Source organism: Plecotus auritus (assembly GCF_963455305.1).
Source record: "Plecotus auritus genome assembly, chromosome: 13".
Classification (NCBI taxonomy): Eukaryota; Metazoa; Chordata; class Mammalia; order Chiroptera; family Vespertilionidae; genus Plecotus; species Plecotus auritus.
Window position 1 is genome coordinate 11,840,076 of NC_137779.1, and position 20,416 is coordinate 11,860,491.

The 20,416-nt window shown below is 38.0% G+C and overlaps 1 protein-coding gene across 25 annotated transcripts in view; it reads left to right on the plus strand.

Annotated features, from left to right (window-relative positions):
• Positions 1-20,416, plus strand: part of ATXN2 (ataxin 2) — a 99,197-nt gene that overhangs the window by 44,619 nt on the left and 34,162 nt on the right. For 11 of the 25 annotated variants that reach the window (XM_080650587.1, XM_080650591.1, XM_080650592.1 and 8 more), the window contains 9 exons: positions 1,019-1,143; positions 4,448-4,539; positions 5,229-5,426; positions 6,816-6,994; positions 8,840-9,085; positions 11,677-11,859; positions 13,836-14,033; positions 15,016-15,123; positions 15,599-15,669. In XM_080650587.1, the coding sequence (XP_080506713.1) occupies positions 1,019-1,143; positions 4,448-4,539; positions 5,229-5,426; positions 6,816-6,994; positions 8,840-9,085; positions 11,677-11,859; positions 13,836-14,033; positions 15,016-15,123; positions 15,599-15,669 (1,400 nt within the window). The remainder of the gene's footprint in view (positions 1-1,018; positions 1,144-4,447; positions 4,540-5,228; positions 5,427-6,815; positions 6,995-8,839; positions 9,086-11,676; positions 11,860-13,835; positions 14,034-15,015; positions 15,124-15,598; positions 15,670-20,416) is intronic. The other 14 variants (XM_080650581.1, XM_080650588.1, XM_080650570.1 and 11 more) reach the window with 2 other exon arrangements.

Below are 20,416 nucleotides of genomic sequence, written 5' to 3' on the forward strand. Positions count from 1 at the left end.
AGGAAGGGAGAGGAATAGAGAGCCAGAAACATCAATGAGAGAGAAACATTGATCAGCTGCCTCCTGCACACCCCCTACTGGGGATGTGCCCGCAACCAAGGTACATGCCCTTGACCAGAATCGAACCTGGGACCCCTCAGTCCGCAGGCCGACGCTCTATCCGCTGAGCCAAACCAGTTAGGGCTCTCCAAAGCATTTTTAATGTTGCCCCAGTGGACCTTTATTTAGCTGAGTCCTAACTCACAGCTAGAGAACATTTTCCTTTGCTGGGATAGCTGCTATAGATAGATAGGTAGTTCCCGTCAGCCCAACATACTGATGCCATGTTGCTTTCACTAGCTAGTGCTCCTCAGTAATATTAGCAGAGGAGAAGCGGACACAAGTGAGAAAGAATTGATTGGGAGTTCAGATAGCCCTGCCGTGTGAACTTTATGGAGACGGGAAACACTGTAGGGCCTGAACTTTGTAACAGGGTAGCTATAGGGAAAAACGGGTTCTGTGGAGAATGGGTCACTTAGAATAGCTTCAGTTACTAATGGCAAGAGTATGTTAGGATACTGATGCTTGCATATAGACGTGGGTTCAGAAAGTTGAAAAATCTTCCCATGTTTGGCTGCAGGACCACTGAGGGCATGTCTAATTACTGGGTTCTTTTAACGAAAGATACCGTTTAAGGTGGATGGATAGACATTTTCTGGATTACTTCAAAAACACAAAGTAATTATTTTTCATATAATTTAATGACTTGTGAATATATGAAAACATTTCATGTGGCTTAAGTTATATGGAAATCATATCTTCATTAATAATTATGATGCCAATTAAGTTTTCTGAAGTTAGAAGCATCAGCTATCTGAAAGCATATTGTTAATGTTATTAATGAACGTTATTCTTTCTGTATTAGAAATTCCCTTCCCATAGTTATTTTTAGCATACATCTTTGTTGGTAATTTATGTGTATAGTTTAGCCCATTGTGTGGGTGGTTGTATGATCTTTCAACCAAAACATCCTTTGCAGATGCTTTTACTGACTCAGCTATCAGTGCTAAAGTGAACGGTGAACACAAAGAGAAGGACCTGGAGCCCTGGGATGCAGGGGAGCTCACTACCAGTGAGGAGCTGGAAGCTTTGGAAAATGACGTCGTAAGTAAAATCTTTGGATTACTATCAGACTGTGGCCATGTGATGTGGTATGACATCCTATCACTTGGATTTAATTTAAGTATATTGTTGTTGTAATTATATTTAAAGCAGCAGTTTTATTGTGTAAATGTAGATTGTTGTCTGTACTTCCCCTCCTTCCCTCACCCCCACCCTAGGACAGTAAATACAGAAAAAATGTTTCTTGGGATGCTTATGAATAATTCCTAAGTTTTTAAAGTAAGTCATAATAAGCAACTTACAAATCTAAACCATGGGAAACTGGAAGTGCCAGAATATTTTGCTTTGAGTGCTCTGCCCCATAAGGCAGCCCAAGGCAAGTGGTATGGTGTCTTAATTGTCTGTTGACTTTAGGTGAGGTCAAAGTACATCTTTTAGGCTTGTCTAAAAAAGAAGTACTAATTATTAAGGTCTATAGTTAGGTAACTTTATAATTAAAGCAACAAATAAATTTCTTTTTTAAAAAAATATATTTTATTGATTTTTTACAGAGAGGAAGGGAGATGGATAGAGAGTTAGAAACATCGATGAGAGAGAAACATCGATCAGCTGCCTCCTGCACACTCCCCACTGGGTATGTGCCCGCAACCAAGGTACATGCCCTTGATCTGAATCGAACCTAGGACCCTTGAGTCCGCAGGCCGACGCTCTATCCACTGAGCCAAACCAGTTAGGGCAACAAATAAATTTCTTAATCTAAATTAGGATCATCCTCCATAAAAACCTATTTATAAAAGCCTCTTGGCAAATATTTTTACTTTTCCTATAACATGTCATCTGTAAATCAAATGCTTAATAAAGGCTGTCTTTAGGATTCTGTAAACAAATTTTCTAAACTGCAGAGATAGAAAGCAAAGTCTCTTGCCAAAAATGAGTGTTTAGGAAGCAAAATTTGAATCGGATGAAGAATCTTCCATTGAATATTACAGAGAAGTCTTATAACAAATCTGTGCTTTATCTTTAAGTCATTATTCAGTTATAAATATGTAGACAGCACATCACTATTAATTTTCAAGCTTTAAAGAATTACATATAACCCGATGTGAAGGTTCTCAGGTCTGCACAGCACCTGTGTGGAGGGTGTAGTGAAGCAGGCACTCTTTTTTTTATTGGTAGTGAGGCAGATAAGTAAATAGGTGCTTTCTAGAGAGTATTCTGGCGCTATCTTATCCGATTTTAAAATACACATACACTTTGGTCTAGCACTTCTGCCCCTGAGAATTTATTTTTGCCATAATAAATCCGTAAGACGTGAAAATAATTGTGTATGAGGATTTTTTTGCAGCTGTTTCTGATAGTGAAAAATTGGATATAGCCTCACTGTTTAACAGAGGGTGTGGGTTAAGTAGTTTTAGTGTACCTTCATTCAATTGAAATACTGTATGTCCATTAAAAAGGACAGTATTTTGGTATGGAAAGATATGTAAGACTTAATGAATGAAAAAGCATGTTGGAGAACAAGAAGATCATATTTGGGTTTTAAAATAAAGAGAGAGCCAATTATATGTGCATAGGGACTGTCTGGATTATGTCCAAGAAATTGTTAATAGTGGTTAGGCACACATTTACTTTTTATTGGGTGTCTTTCTGCAGTTTAGATTTTTTACATGGAGCATAAATTAAGTAATTTTAAAACATTCATAGGTAACTGATTTTCTGTTCATGTTAGGCCTAAGGAGTTGTTTTAGTGGTGGAATTACATTATAGTTTGTTTTTAAATATATTTTTATTGATTTTAGAGAGGAAGGGAGAGAAATAGAGAAATAGAAATATCAATGATGAGAGCGAATCATTGATCAGCTGCCTCCTGCACACCCCACACTGGGGATCGAGTCTGCAACCCGGGCATGTGCCCTTGGCCGGAATCAACCTGGGACCCTTCAGTCCACAGGCTGATGCTCTATCCACTGAGCCAAACCGACTAAGGCTACGTTGTAGTTTTATCTGGACTAACACAGAGAACTCAAGGTCGATGGGTGATCTTAGAGGCAAGCTTTTGTGTTGAAGTTGCCATGGACATTGCTTGGATGATTCTGTGTTCTCTCTTCTGAGATGGATAATGATTATGGGCTGTATTTTGGTCCTTTCCACCAGTCAGGCCTTTAAGAGTTGAAACAATAGAGAAGCGATTGATTACCTAGACATTAATATTCACCAGTGAAGATTCTTGCTGCGTCTGCCCCTGAGGGATTAATTCTTATGGATTAAAAAATGTAGTTTAGCCCTGACCAGGTAGCTCAGTTGCTTAGAGCATTGTCCCGATATGCCAGGTTCAATCCCAGTCAAGGCACATACAAGAATCAACCAATAAATGCATAAATAATTGGAACAACAAATTGATCTCTCTCTCTCTCTCTCTCTCTCTCCCCCTCTCCCCCCTCCCTCTTCTCTTCCTCCCTCCCCCCCTTTCCCGCCCCCACTTCCTCCCTTCCTCTGTCTCTCAAAATCAGTAAATAGAAAAAAAAAATTTTTTTAAAATATGTAGTTTAGCTTGAGAGAATGGTAGTTTTCTCATAGGATTGTAGAGTTGTCTACACTGAGGTTACAGGTTAGGGTACCAAGGCCTAGAATTTCATTGCTGAGGACCAGAGCTACTGTTGGTAAAGCTGGTTCTAAAACTGCTCGTGTGACTTTGTCCAGTGGTTGCCTGTTTACTCTGTCATGCTGCCTTTCCTTTGAGCCTCTGCCTTCCCAGAGGCGGGGAGGATGGCAGGGAACTGGTACCCTGCTCCCCCTCTAAGTAGTGATGCAGCAAGGAAAGCTTTGGCTTCTCCCTTCCTTCCTCCAAAACACTGAAAATCTTTTTGGCTTCAGAAAACACCCCTTGTCCCGCACAGACCTGATGATTAGTCCACTCAGGTCACAGATCTGATGATCAGTCAAGATTTCCAGTAGATACCTTCTAGAACCGCGGTCGACAGCCGGTGGTCCGCGAGGTCCAAAAGGTTGGTGACCGCTGCTTTAGAAAGGTGGCTGCTAGAGAGTAGGGAAAGGAGAGAATCCTGACCTAAGGGGGCTCATGTTTTATGAAGTAACTGAAATGTTCTACATTTTTACTAATCCGTCAAATAATTGTTTTATATAGTTATTTACTAACTTGTAGGGGCTGATGTACAAGACAAGTTTTTCCTTAAAACATTTCTAAAGGAAAATTTTGCCTATTAATTTTCTAGATTGTGCTAGTATAGTATAGTAGGATAGATATTGTTAAAGCAGATATTGATTGTAACTGAATTAAAGAAGACATACTTTGTCATTTTGAAAAATGAGCTTCATTTTCTTCTAGTCTAATGGATGGGATCCCAATGATATGTTTCGATATAATGAAGAAAATTATGGTGTAGTGTCTACATATGATAGCAGTTTATCTTCATATACGTAAGTTTAAAAAGTTTGCTTTTATTTTAGTGCATTTGTCTTTGGTTAGCAACTTAAATTATGATGTTGAATAAATTCTGTTGCTTTTAAATTAAACAATTCTGTGAAAGCATTATCTATTACTCCCTAAGCCAGCCGTGGGCAAACTACGGCCCGTGGGCCGGATCCGGCCCATTCGGCTGTTCTATCCGGCCCGCGGAGCTGAGAGAGCGGAGGGTTCTCTTGCTCTCCCCTCTGCTCCTTTACTTTGAATTTATATTAGTTCACACAAACACTCCATCCATGCTTTTGTTCCGGCCCTCCGGTCCAGTTTAAGAACCGATTGTGGCCCTTGAGTCAAAAAGTTTGCCCACCCCTGCCTAAGCTGATAAATTCCCATTAAACAGGGAATACACATAGTTTACATATACTCTAAATGTATGCTGTATAAACATTTTATAAACTAAATTAACAAGTCTAGTAGTTATGGGGGAATAATCAATTTAACCAGTTTTGGAAATGTTATATTCCTTTAGAGAAAAGATAATAACATAATTCAAGTTTTGATTTACAATATATAGATCACTGTGACTCTCTGACAGTTTTACCAGAATTTCAAACTCTAAATTCCCTTAATAGTTGATTGTGACAATTATATAAACTATGACTTTAAAATACTCACTTTGCTTTTTGTTTTCCTCATGTTTCAGGGTGCCCTTAGAAAGGGATAATTCAGAAGAATTTTTAAAACGAGAAGCAAGAGCAAACCAATTAGCAGAAGAAATTGAATCAAGTGCCCAGTACAAAGCCCGGGTAGCCCTGGAAAATGATGATAGGAGCGAAGAAGAAAAATACACAGCAGTTCAGAGAAATTCCAGTGAACGTGAGGGTCACGGCATAAACACTAGGTATTTAAAGGAAATCATGATGCAGTATTTTGGATACACCATTCAAGGTCTGTGTGAGAAGGTGTATTATTATTATTATTATGTTTCATCTTCCTTTAATGTAGCTTAGGTAGGAAATGCAAATGGAATTGCTTTAAGGTTCTATTAGAGAGAAGATTATAGAAATCTTGGAAAGTATTTTTAGAGCATCAGCTTTCTGTTGTCAAGTGTTGGATATACAGCCATGAGAAAGCCAAGGTCTGGAAGAGCTCATTTAGATTAGCGGTGTGTTCAAAGTACTAAGAACATTCAGAGTGAGGAGGAACTAGCATAGCCTGTATGGTCAGAGGGGGTGACATTTTGTGATAGCACAGTAGATCTATCAGCCACTCAGAGAAATAGAAGAATTCCTCACATGGTGAAAAGATAAGTGGAAGAACCCCAACAGCTGAGGAAAAGGCCAGTTGTTTGATGTGTGTAGGGTACAGGGTGAGTGTTGAGGGTGCAGGGGTGGCTGCTGGTGATAGGAACTGAGGTCGTGAAGGGCTTCACATGTCACATTAAAAGAGCACCTTGCAGGCAGGGGATGATGTGAAGGAACTCTGGGACATAGAGAACTGACTGAAACATGGAGACCAGTTAGTGTTGCAATAGTTCAAGTGAGAACTTGGTAACCCACTAGACCAGGGCTAGCAATGGAAAGGTTAGAAAAACCAGGGGTGACTGAGGTTTATTTGATAACTAAGTGGGTTGGTGGTTGAACTGGTAATGGGGACAGAAAATGTGGAGCAAGTTTGAGGGGCGATATAATGAGTCTATCTGTGCAGTTTATTGCATTTGACGGCTTCAGAGATCTTTGATTCATCTGTTCAGACACATGTTGAAAAGCACCTGCTATATATTTGGTAGCGTAAGATATGCATCCCGTTTCACCACACTCATAGCTGAGAGTCTGCTGATTTGAATGGAAGTGTACAGTGGGAGATGTTGAGACTGGGACTGGCAGGGGGACTTGGGATTCGTCAGCATTGTTGATATTAAAGTCATGAACAACCTTGAATAGGCAGAGAGAAGAGATCTCAGAGAAAACAAAGAGAAAGCCAAGGAAGAAGAAAGTTTCAAGAAGCTAGGCTATGATTAATAGAGTCAGCCATGAAGAGGCAGAGTAGATTAGAATGAACACACGTCTGTTAAACTTTGCTGAGGAGGGAGAATCTGAGGAAAATGAAAGGTGGAGAGCTAGAACTCAGAGTAAATTGGAAGCAAAGGGTTTCTGGGAGTGGGGCAGTTTGGTTTAGTGTTTAACCTTTTTATAAGAAGAATTCCCTTCTGCCTAAATTACTTTTAGGTTTGTTTTATTGGCCTGGTTCCTATTAGGATAAAATAATTTAGAGGATCTCTCATTTTCAGGGAAAATAAATATATTCCTCCTGGACAAAGAAATAGAGAAGTCATGTCCTGGGGAAGTGGGCGACAAAATTCACCGCGGATGGGCCAGCCTGGATCGGGCTCCATGCCATCAAGATCCACTTCTCACACATCAGATTTCAATCCGAATTCTGGTTCAGACCAAAGAGTAGTTAATGGAGGCAAGTATTTTGACCAAATTTGTCAGTGTTATTGATCAAATATATTGCTTTCTAAATAATTACAAGTTTATATAATGATAAGAATGTGCATACCTTAATTTCTGTGGAGTTGTTTTCACTTCAAAAAATTATTTAAATTTACCTTTGTGGATATCAAATTAGTAAAAGTTAGTATAAGTAATTGGAATGCATTTAGCATAATGAGAAATACTCATGTATTAAGATAAAGTGCTAAATTTAACCAAAGACATTCACTTGGCAAATAAAAACAAAACACTCCACATATAAAGAAATTGGAAACTTTGGGTAGGTTCTCAATTTTAAAAACACTGGATGATAAAGTTATTTACACAAAATTTAAATGGAAAATCCTATTCTGTGTGAAACACTCAGTGGTTCATATAGATTCATTTTCACTTACTGTGAGCTTATATATTTATATTCTGCTTGCGTCAAGCAAAGATTTGAGATGACTTGACAAGACATGACCAACAGTCATGTGAAGCAGGTGACAAGTGAAATGTGCTTAAAAAACAACCAAAACAACTCTTAGTGTAAAGGTGGCTATTGTAGTTTATCTTAAGTAAAAGAAACTTGCATGCATCTTCACTAGGAAGAGATATTTCTACTCTACCTCTAAGTCTAGATTGAATATAGCTCATAGGTCATGGATCTTTAATGTAAGGCTGGTACACTAGACAGCAATACCGTAGACAGTATGGAAATACAGTAATTAATAATACTAACTTAGGGTGGAAAGTGGGCAATCCATTTTAGGTATCTAAGTTTGGAAAGTTAGGAGGGAAAATAGAGAACACTAAGTTTCCAATTTCATTTTATTGAGTCTTTCTCCAGAATTCCTCTCCAAATGAACACTCTTGAGTATTTCATATACTTAGTATTGGGGGTGAAATTTCTTTGCTCACTGAGTGAAGAATTTCAGTTGTTCATGAACAGAATTTCCAAAGTAAAAAACCTGAAGGGGCTGGGAAATGTATGATACTCAAGTGTGTGGCAGCCTGTGGAGAGGAGACCTGGACTCTTTGCTAAGAAGAAGGTAAGTGATATGCTATGTTTACATGTTAGCTGTATTTTGACCTGTGCATATCCATCAGTGTCAGTTATTTGGTGATGACTGCTCTGTAGTTGAATTGTTCATTAAGCAGTTTCTTTGATAAGTTAATTTCTTTAGATAAGAAAAGCTGCATAATTATACAGAAGGTCCCCCTTTTTTTATTTGATAAGATTAAAATGTTTTTTGAGAAGGCACTGAATATTAACCTTTGTCACTCCTGTGACTCTAGAAAATAGTGGAAGTAATGTTTTATTTCTACTTGAATGAACTTGCTTAATGAGATTTCAGACTGAAGCTTATGTTCAAGTATAAACTAGATGAATATCACGAATGGTTATGAGAAACCAGCATTTTTAATGGGATTAATAGTTGATGCTTATTTTCATTATGTTTCAAAAGCTAAAACTAATGTAAATGTTATTCCTGAGTTTTGTGATTTATTGTGTGAATTTATCTACTATATGTTATACTTCTTTTATCTATTTATTACTGAGAAACAGTTGTAGAAGTAGGATTAATAGGCAAAGTCTTAACTGTCTTCTTCAGTAGTATGTGTAGAACCTAATTAACCCTTTGGGAACGTGTATTCATTTAAACAGATTAATTTTAAGGAGGTTAAAGTAAAATGTGAATTTATGTCAGTTTAAGTTATGCTAAAACTTATCACAAATCAAATGACTGTCCTCAAAGGGTTAAAATGTACAAGAAATCATTTTTGTCATTTTACTTTTTTTTTTCTGTTTACTTTTTTCCCTCATTTTTTTCTTTAGTTTTTATACTTTCCTTCATATCATTTGTTCTGTCAGGTGTTCCCTGGCCATCGCCTTGCCCATCTCCTTCCTCTCGCCCACCTTCTCGCTACCAGTCAGGTCCCAACTCTCTTCCACCTCGGGCAGCCACCCCTACACGGCCGCCCTCCAGGCCCCCCTCGCGGCCATCCAGACCCCCGTCTCACCCCTCTGCTCATGGTTCTCCAGCTCCTGTCTCTACTATGCCTAAACGCATGTCTTCAGAAGGTACAATACCACAATTTGTTCATGTTTTTGTTTGTCTTTGTTTAACTCCTATGTGAGTTTATAATTAGAAAAGTTTCCTCTTCATTATTTGATAACCTATAATTTCCGTGTTTTAACTTTAGTTTATTAAAACTATTTCTATTAACCTTTTGTTCATTAGAGAGAAATTTGATAAAATGCTGTGTGAAGCTATGAACTATCCTGAATTGTAAGAATGGGGATTATCTCTGCCTGGTAATGATGCTCCTTTACAGCCCCAGCAGTTCTGCCCAGGGCCTTCTCCCCCCAGTGTACATTGGATACGATGATTAATGACAAACACTGAACTCTTCACCCAGTCTTGGACTTACTATAGAACCTATCATTTTATAGCTCCTTGGCCAAGGTATTAGTGAACCTACCTGTTGGCCGTAGGCAGGAGTGGTGATTTAGGGATACTTTTTGAGAGGGACATTCCATATAGCTGCCTTTTTGTGTCAACCCTTAGATTACAATAGTGTTTCGTTTTGTTTGGGGAATTAAAAAAAATTAGCTGCAATATTTTATAATGAAAGTCTACTTGAATCTGGAAGAAGTTCTGGATCTAAAGTAAAATTGTTAATAAAAACCATATATGAATTTTAATCTTTAGGGTTTTGGTTTTTATTTATTTTTGCTCTTGTAGGAAAAAGAATATAATTCTCAGTCAATATGTGATGCTAATTTGCCATTGCTACACATCAAATATATGGATGTGTTGTAGAAAGGTCACATTTTAACTTAAATGCAGTCCATAAATTAAAATCCTGTTTTCTGAATGATAATGTCCTTTTGATCAAATAATTTTGATCTGATTTGTTCATTAAAATTGCCTTTTATTAGCTTCTGTTGAGACTAATATGGTTTTCTGGTATAAAGTGCTTCCCCGGAGAAAACTATGCTGCCTGCTTTTTAATAAATTGTTGCCCTCCAGTCAGAGAGGTCGTGTGACCTTGACTAAAGTGGCTGACCTTCAACAGCAGGTTGCACTGATCTTCAAGGTGACTTCCTTACTCTGAAGTGCCTGTAATGGTGGCCACTAAACAAAAAGTTAAATTCTGTCAAAGTAGGCCGTTGTTTAAATAAGTGATGATGTTGTCATGACTATGTTGGGTAAACAGGACTCCTTAGTGAGTGTGAACGTCTACAGTGAGGTGCATGGGCTGCTTGTGGACTGACTGTTCGGGCAGAAGTCACCTTCTGCTTATTCGGGGATGCTGCATCTGAGGTTTCTTGTTAACTAATTGGAATTAAAAAACGTTTTCTAATCACATAGGTAGGTGACAGTGAAGCATTTTTAAGTGTGAACTTCAAAATTAAAGCTATTAAATATAGTGGGATTTGTGCTTAATAGAGGGGAGTATATTTTGTTTCTGTAAGTATTTGCTATGTTACACAAAAGAACAAGTTTTTTTTTAAAGTTGTAGTTTCATTTCATTGAGGTATGCCAACCTACTTTATCAGCCTTTTTCTAAGAGATATAAAAAAAGCATGTAAAAATATGCAAATACCCAATTCTTAAATCATTCTTTGATAGACGTCAATTATGTCTTCCATTGAAAACTATAATATGTAAGATTAACATCCTTTTTAAGAGTGTATCCATGATTAAATTCCTGCTGAGGACACAAACTAATTTGACATCATGCGAAGTTTGGCAGCAGGTGAGGTGAGGAGCCTGGGCTTTGACATGAAGGAGTTTTGCCAAGTGTTGGCACTGTCTGGCTTCTCTGATGAGAGCCGTTCTGTCCAGTTTTTACCTATTTTGTTTGAAAGTATAGTAGACTTCTTTAGAAATAAATAAAATTAATGGGGTGACAGAATTAATTATGTAGAATTTTGATAATTCATATCCTGCAAATTTCTTTCCCCAAATGTCAATTATTCTGGTTTTAAAAGTCATGCCTTAACAGAATTTTCAGCTCATAGCCTGTTGAGTGAGGAATGCTTACTGGGGAGAACTGGTTAAGGCATGGGTTGTAAAATTGATTACCATGGCAGAAGAGGTAGATAAATTAAGATTTTAGAGAAATTTAAGGAGGATGTGTACATATATATTAATAATACAAATATATATAGGGATTACTAGTTGTTTGTTTAAAAATATTTTTATAATTTTAGAAATAATATAGAAAATTTGAGGGACAAGCTAAAAGTATATATGGTAAAATAAAAATTATATCATCATGTAGCCATAACTTCTGTTAGCATTTTATATGTATATGTTTTTAAATGCTTATAAATAATGGATATAGGTTAAATTGCTAAAATCTTTGAAGAGTTATGACATCTTATTGTGTGATTTGTTACCATCAACTTCATCCTTTCCTTTCTTTAAAAATAAAGAGAAATAAAATAAAATTTATTTATAAAACTTTGTAGCATTCTACAAAATAATTCTGAAAGAATATGGCCAAAAACATATATCCCCCCGCCCCCTCCCCCCAAAAAAAAACCAAGGAAAAGAGACAGAGAATCAGATGTGTGTGAATGGGGTGTTGTGTGTATTTAGCAGAAAAGTTGTACTGATGGACATTGTGGCATTTATGTGATGTTCGCTCTGCCTTTCTTAGGGCCTCCAAGGATGTCCCCAAAGGCCCAGCGACACCCTCGAAATCACAGAGTTTCTGCTGGAAGGGGTTCCATTTCCAGTGGACTAGAATTTGTATCCCACACGCCACCGAGTGAAGCAGTGGCTCCTCCGGCAGCAAGGACCAGTCCAGCGGGGGGCACGTGGTCATCTGTGGTCAGCGGGGGTAGGTAACACGTGGGTTAGAGCATGATGACAGTGTTCATTTTGTAATTTTACTAAATTTAAAAAGGGCTGAGCTCAAGCTGTTTGAGGAAGTATATGTGTATATATTAAAAATGAAGTAACCAGGAATTGGAAAATGTATATATTTATTCTGGGCTCTACAACTTGCATCATATGTTAGAGCAAATTTGTGATCATTCTGAATTTCAGTGTCTCAGTGAGTAAAATTTTTGCCTAGTCTATTTATGGACTTGTGATGAGATTCATATGCTACTTATAAGTATGAATATCCTTTTTATATATAAAGTACTGAAATGTAAGTACAGAATGTAATGCCATTTGGAGGGACCATATTTCCTATCCTCTTAGCAGCTTGATTCATTCCACATACATTTATTTTGGGCTTACAGTGCTATGTGCTTCTATGGCATCTGTATATGGCACTAACTACTGACTCTATTTCCCTTACAAGGAATATTAAACACACATGAGAGACCCAAGATTTATCTGACTAGCCTAAGGAATCTGCTGACAGCAGCTATAAAAGTATAAAAAGTACACACACTTTGACTCGACCTTATAATTAAACTAAGACTGCTTTTTCTACTTAAGTTTTGCTTTCATGATAACTATAGAGAGGGCAGGCAATGATTGCGTTTTTTGGTCACAGTCTTATTTTAATCAGTGCATCGAACCTTTAAAAGAAAAAATACCTTTAAGCTTAACAAACAAAAATATACCCAACTCTGTTAAATGTCTTTAGTTGATATACACTGCTCAGCTTCATGAATGTGTAATTATATTGTAAATTCCTTTGCAATTTCTATTTTTTTCTTTGGTCTCCAATTATAAGTAAATAACAATTCAATTAACAAAATAGATTTCTAAAAATCTGTATTTCTACCATTAATCATGTGACATATTCAGATCTAGAAATGAATTTTGAGAGTAAAGCATGATTATAGGAGTGAAAGAGTGAAAACATATTTGTTATAAGTACATATAGGACAGTATAACAAGTTTGTTCTTTACAATAATTTAAAAAATTGCAAATGTTGAATAATAATTTCCCTCCATGACCCTTGTGACTTAAAGTAATGAACCTCTAATGTGAAGCAAATTGAACCATTTTCTCTAAACCTTTGAATCTGAGCTCTACAAATGGGTTTATAAAGGAATATGAAAACTAATTAGATACTTATTTTGAAGCTGTGCATATGAGCCTTTGCTTGGGTTATCTTCCCCTCCTGGCTAAATTGAATCCCCGATTTCCTTAGTTACTGCAGAATGGATCTTGATGTGGCAAGAGAGAACATATAGGATTGGTTGCAAGCTGCTAAAAGGTGTTTGAGTTTGTTATTGGAAGGAGAAATATATAAGCCTGCTTCTTAGGGATCCACACACACATACACCTTTAAAAAAAAATGTCTATTGATTTCAGAGAGGAAGGGAGAGGGAGAGAAACATCAAGGATGAGAATAATCGATTGGCTGCCTCCTGTACACCCCACAGTGGGGACTGAGCCCGCAACCAGGGCATGTGCCCTGACTGGGAATCTAATTGTGACCACCTGGTTCATAGGTAATGCTCAACAACTGAGCCACACCAGCCAGGCTACACACCTTTTTTAAAAAAGAAACTGTCTCACATTTTAATAGAGAGTATTGCCATCTTTATTTTTTAAAGTGACATTTATCTTACCTTAGAAATCCAGTTTCTAACTTCATTTAAAATATTTCCTTTAGACTTAATATATTTAGTTAGAAGGAAAAACTACACTTGTACTTAGTTATTAGTATATTCTCAATCATTGTCACTCTTAACTAAGACTCTGGAAAAGAAAAACAGGGTGATGGGATAGGGTAATTGGGAATGGGGGTCAGATAGGACTATTTTTACCTAGATCTTAAGAGAAGCTCCTTGAGGAGGTGACATTTGACCTGAGAATATAATGGATAACTTTTCTTTTTCTTCTAGTTCCAAGATTATCCCCCAAAACTCACAGACCCAGGTCTCCCAGACAGAACAGTATTGGAAATACTCCTAGTGGACCAGTTCTTGCTTCTCCCCAAGCTGGCATTATTCCCACGGAAGCTGTTGCTATGCCTGTTCCAGCTGCATCTCCCACGCCTGCCAGTCCTGCATCTAACAGAGCTGTCACCCCATCTATGGAGGGTATGTAAGAAAAGACTTCCGATCCGTCCTGTTGTTTGCAGAGTGCAGCGTTACAGGTTGAACATTATACAAAAAATGCTATGCTTTATTCAAGGATAGGTATTTGTGTGCACATTTAAAATTTTATGTAAATGAAGTTAGCTGTTTAATACTGCTAATTTTATATGTTACTATTGACTGTCTTTTGTTAAGAGGGTTAACATTCCTGAATAGTAAATCCTATGTAATAAAAGAGTGATCTGCAAATTGACCATCACTCCAACACACAAGATGGCCAGTAGGGGAGGGCAGTTGGGAGGGACCAGGCCTGCAAGGGAGGGCAGTTGGGGCAATGAGGGCAGTTGGGAGGGACCAGGCCTGCAAGGGAGGACATTTGGGGGTGATCAGGCCTGCAGAGTAGGGCAGTTAAAGGTGACCAGGCCAGCAGAGGGCAGTTGGGGGCGACCAAGCCTGCAGGGGAGGGCAGTTGGGGGCAACCAGGCCAGGCCAGCAGGGGAGGGCAGTTGGGGGCAACCAGGCCAGGCCAGCAGGGGAGGGCAGTTAGGGCCAATCGGACTGGCAGGGGAGCAGTTAGGTGTTGATCAGGCTGGCAGGGCAGTGGTTAGGGAGTGATCAGACTGGCAGGCAGAAGTGCTTAGGGGCAATCAGGCAGGCAGGCAAGCGGTTGGGAGCCAGCAGCCCAGTGGGATAGGGCCTAAACGGGCAGTTGGACATTCCTCGAGGGGTCCCAGATTGGAGGGGGTGCAGGCTGGGCTGAGGGACACACACACACACCCCTGCCCCCATGCACGAATTTCGTGCACTGGGCCTCTAGTATTAACATAAAATTATTGATGTTTCGTATGTCTGCAAAGGAGAAAAGCCTCTTTAAATGGAAATACTATTTTCCAAAAAACTAGGAGACAAAATTTTTTGAATATTTTCCCATTTTACTTTTCTAACATTTATCTAACTTTAAAATTTTTAAAAAATTATTTTCTAGCTAAGGATTCCAGGCTTCAAGATCAGAGGCAGAACTCTCCTGCAGGGAATAAGGAAAACATGAAGCCCAATGAGACATCACCCAGCTTCTCAAAAGTTGAAAATAAAGGTGAGAGCTTTAAAAAGTCTTTAGGGAAAACTATAGAAATAGAAAGGTGTATGTCTAATCTCATGCCCAATATAGAGTATTTTTGTTCAACACTTTTTCTTAGTATTGTGCATATTTAAATGCATAATGTGACAAATGCTAAAGTCTATAATTAATGTATTAAAATTTTTATTATTTTGATAACTTATTTTCATTAAAAAAGTTTATTGATTTCAGAGAGGAAGGGAGAGTGATAGAAACAGCAATGAAGAATCATTGATCAGCTGCCTCCTGCACACCCTCACTGGGGATCGAGCCCACAACCCAGGCTTGTGCCCTGACCAGGAATCGAACCGTGACCTCCTGGTTCATAGGTCTATGCTCAACCATTGAGCCACACCAGCCGGGCGAATTTATTTTAATTTCTAACATCCTATCCTAAAAGAATTTAAGTTAAAGATTAGAAATAAATCTGTAATCGTTATTAATTTTACAGGTATATCACCAGTTGTTTCCGAGCATAGAAAACAGATTGATGACTTAAAGAAATTTAAGAATGATTTTAGGGTAAGTGTTGCATTAGAATCTTAAAAAATAAATATTAAACATTACGAAGAATTTTTATGTTATCTGTTTATAAAAATGGATTTATATATACAACCACAAACATCGAACCGTGTGCATAAAAAGCTAAACATTCTTAAAGTTGTCTTTGCCTATGCTTTAGGGTAGCTAAAATCATGAGATTTTATAAGAACAATACAGATATAAAATGAAAGGGAATATAATTTTTAACATTTGAAGCTACCATAAGTTATTATTTGGTGTTCATTTGATTACTTGATTCACTGAAGAGCAGAGCAAGACCAAGGTATTCATTATCTGATGTGGTGTAGAAGATACCCTGCACTCTGGGGTGGTGATGTAGTTGCAGGTTTACATTTTGTGCACAGATTCATGTGGTAGCAATCTTTGATAGACTTGCTGAACATACTGTAATCTCACCTGGATAACTTTCATTTTTTGCTCAATAATTACTAATATACTGTGCATATCAAGGTATATTTTGAGACCAACTCAAGAAATCACCCTGAAACTTAGCTTCTCAAAGAGAAAAAAATCTGATCATCAGCCTTTCCCTAACTAAAGTCCTCCTGTGAACTTGTCCTCAGCTGCATTCACCTGTCAGAGGGAAGAGTATTTTCTGTACTCTTCTTTTTTATTTATTTAATGCCATAACTTTTTATTTCTTTTGCATTATGTATGAATTCTCCAAACAGGATTTCTAGGTTAGGTTTCTATACACTTCTTTTCACTGCATATGAATAGATCTCTAAGCAACAGATAATATTATTTTTCATAATCTTCATTTTGTTAGCAATAGATATTCTTGTCCATTTGCTTTTGTTTCCTCAGCATTATTTTTTACTAGAGGCCCGGTGCATGAAATTCATGCACTCAGAGGGGTGGAGGGGGTGTCCCTCAGCCCAGCCTGCACCCTCTTGCAGTTCAGGAGCCGTCAGTCGGACATCCTTAGCGCTGCTGCAGAGGCAGGAGAGGCTCCTGCCATTGGCGCTGCGCTCACCAGCCATGAGCCCGGCGTTCCCCCGTGGGAGCACACTGACCACCAGGGGGCAGCTCCTGCATTGAGCATCTGCCCCCTGGTGGTCAGTGCGCATCATAACGTTCCACTGTTCGGTGGATTTGCATATTAGCCTTTTATTATATAGGATAGTCAGTCATTCCGTTCCTTTTTAGAGTACACTGCTTTGAGTTTATTAGGTTTTTGAAGGAAAGAAATATTTTTGCTTTGAAGCATATAAGTTGGTATATTTTTGTAACAGTTTTATTGAGGTAAAATTGGCATACAATTTAGCCATTTTAAAAGGTATAATTCAGTGGTTTTTAGTTTATTCACAGAGTTGTACAGCCATCATCACATTCAATTTTAGAAGTTTCTTCATCCCAAAAAGAAGCCTCATACCCCTTAGCAGTCACTCTTCATTTGCTGTCAACTCTGCTCTCCCTCCAGGTCTTAAACAACTACTAATCTGTTTTTTGTCTCTATAGATTTCCCTATTCTGGACATTTTATATGAATGGAATCATACAGTATATGGCCTTTTGTGACTGGCTTATTTCATTTAGCATAATGTTTTCAAGGTTCATTTATGTTGGAGCATTTATCAATACTTCATTCCTTTTTACAGATGCCATTGTATGGATAAGACTATATTGTTGATCCATTCATTAACTGAGGTGTCTTTGGGTTGCTACCACTTTTTTACTATAATGAATAATGCTGCTATGAACATTTGTGTACAGTTTTTGGGTGGACATATATTTTTATTTCTCTTGGGAGTAGAATTTCTGGGTCATATGATAACTGTTTTTACCTTTTGAGGAAAACTTCCAGACTGTTTGCCAAAGCAGCTGTACTATTTTACATTCCCACCAGCAGCATATGTCACGGTCATAAAGATTTGCTCTCATTACTTATTTTTTTAAAATATATTTTTATTGATTTCAGATAGGAATGGAGAGGAAGAAAAAGATAGCAATATCAATGATAAGAGAGAATCATTGATCGGCTGCCTCCTGCACGCCCCCTATTGGGGATTGAGCCTGCAACCCAGCATTTGCCCTGACCAGAATCAAATTCATTACCATTCAGTCCCCAGGCCAATGCTCTGTCCACTGAGCCAAACCAGCTAGGGCTTCTCTCATTACTTGTAAGAGTTTCACTTACGGCTCTGATTATTTTAAGTAATTTTTTTCTTGTTTTGGTATTTTTTTGTTAAAAGTATATTTTATTTTATTTATTTTATTTTTTTGTTATTGATCCTTACCCGAGGATACTTTCTCCATTGATTTCCAGAGAGAGTGGAAGGGCGGGGGGAGAGACAGAGTGAGAGAAACATTGATGTGAGAGAGGCACACCAATTGGTTGCCTCCCACACACACCCCACTGGGGATCTATAACCAAGGTACAAATCACACCCGAGACCCTTCAGTCTGCAGGCCGACGCTCCAACCACTGAGCAAAACCAGCCAGGGCTTGAGTAATTTTTTTTTTATGTTGTGTGAAGTAGGGCTCCAAATTCATTCTTTTGCATGTTGATATGACTTGTCCCAGCACCATCTGTTGAAAAGACATTTCATTGAATTATACCCTTGTTGAAAATCTATTGACTGCAATTGTGAAAGTTTGTTACTGGACTCAGTTCTTCACCATAGAGCTATGTCTATCTTTTATGCCAGTACCACACTGTCTCTGTAATATCTTCATTTAATAGGAAACGTTTTGTTATCAATTCACAACTTTCTGTAAATCTTTTTTAATACTTGACCCCTAAATTCCAGGTAGATATAGCATTAAAACCCTGTCTCTTTAGGATTTTCAGTTCTATTACTGTTTGGGGCCTGAGTAATCAAATTCATTAATAATTCTATTCAGATAAAATGTTATTCGCTTTACCTTTATTGAGTATTTCTTATGTATCAGACACTGCTCTAAGTGTTTATATGATAAACTTTTTATTGTCCTATCATCCCTTTGAAGTACGTCTTACTATTACTCCGTGTATACATAGGAAACTGAGGCAAAGACAAGTTAAATAATTTTCCCAGATTCTCATTGCTAGTAAAAGGTAGACCTGGCTGTCTGTGTGTTTGAACTTCCATCAATGCTTTGGGCAGTATCTAATGCATAGTAATGTACTGCATTGCTCAGCGAATGAATCAGACCCACCCTCATGATATGCACGTGTCCTTGAACTATGATGGTTCACAAAAATCTGGTCTTTCATTGATGGTTTGTTTTTTTTTTTCCTTTGAGAGCCAAAAGCAAAGGCACCTATAGTAAAAATAAGTTGGACTGCATTAAACTAAAAAGCTTTTCTGTACAGCAAAGGAAACCATCAATAAAATGAAAAGGCAACCTATTGAATGGAGAAAATATTTGTAAATCTGATAAGGAGTTAATTTCCAAAATATGTAAAGTACTCCCACAATTCAAAGCAAAAAATTTTTTTTAATTTTTTAAATTAAAAAAATGGACATAGGATCAGAATAGAAATTTTTCCAAAGAAGACATACAGATAGATGGCTAACAGATCCATGAAAAGGTGCTCACCATCAAAACCACAATAAGTTAACCGCCTCACACCTGTTAGAATGGCCGTTACAAAAAAGACAAAAAAAATAAGTGCTGGCCAGGATGTGTGAACAGGGAATCCTTGTACACTGCTGACAGGAATATAAATTGATGCAGCCACCATGGAAAACAATGCGGAGGCTCCTTGAAAAATTAATAATAGAACTACCTTATGATTTAGCAATTCCACTTTTGGGTATTTACCCAAAGGAAACAAAAACACTTACTTGAAAAGATATCTACACCCCATGTTATTGCAGCATTATTTATAGTAACCAAGACGTGGAGGTAACATAGATGTCCATCAGTGAATGGATAAGGGAAAATATGTGTATATGCACAATGGGAGTATTATTCAGCCATAAAAAGGAGGGAATTCTGCTGTTTATGACAACACATGAATTGGTGCACCAGTGGGATTCCCCCGGCCTGGCCTGTGGGATCAGCCAAAACTGGCTCTCTGACATCCCCCGAGGGGTCCCAGATTGCAAGAGGGCGCAGGTCAGGCCAAGGGACACCACCGGTGAACAATCAGGGCTGGGGAGGGACGTGAGAGGTTGGCCAGCTGGGGAGGAACTGTGGGAGGGCTCCAGGGCATGTCCGGTCCATCTTGCTTAGTCCCAATCAGCCAGACCCCAGCATCGTCTGCCCCCTGGTGGTCAATGCACGTCATAGTGAGCGGTTGAGTGGCCTTAGCATATTTTGCTTTGATTGATTGAACGGATGACTGAACACTTAGCATATTAGGCTTTTATTATATAGGATAGATGGACCTTGAGGGTGTTGTGACAAGTGAAATAAGACAGAGAGAGAGAAATACCATCTGATCTTACTTATATGTGAAATTTTTAAAATAACAAAGCCAAATTCATAGATATGGATTGGTAGTTGCCAAAGGCAGAGGTCCTTGAAATTGGTGAAAGTGGTCTAAAGGTACAAACTTCGGGTTATAAAATAAGTCATGGGGGTGCAATGTACAGTATCATGACCATAGTCAATGCTGTTGTATTGTATATTTGAAAATTGCTAGGAGAGAAGACCTTAAAAGTTCTCATCATGAGAAAAAAATGGTAACTGGTGATAGCTATTAACTAGACATATTGTGATTACTTCATAATACATTGGATCATTATGTTGTACATCTAAAACTAATGCAATG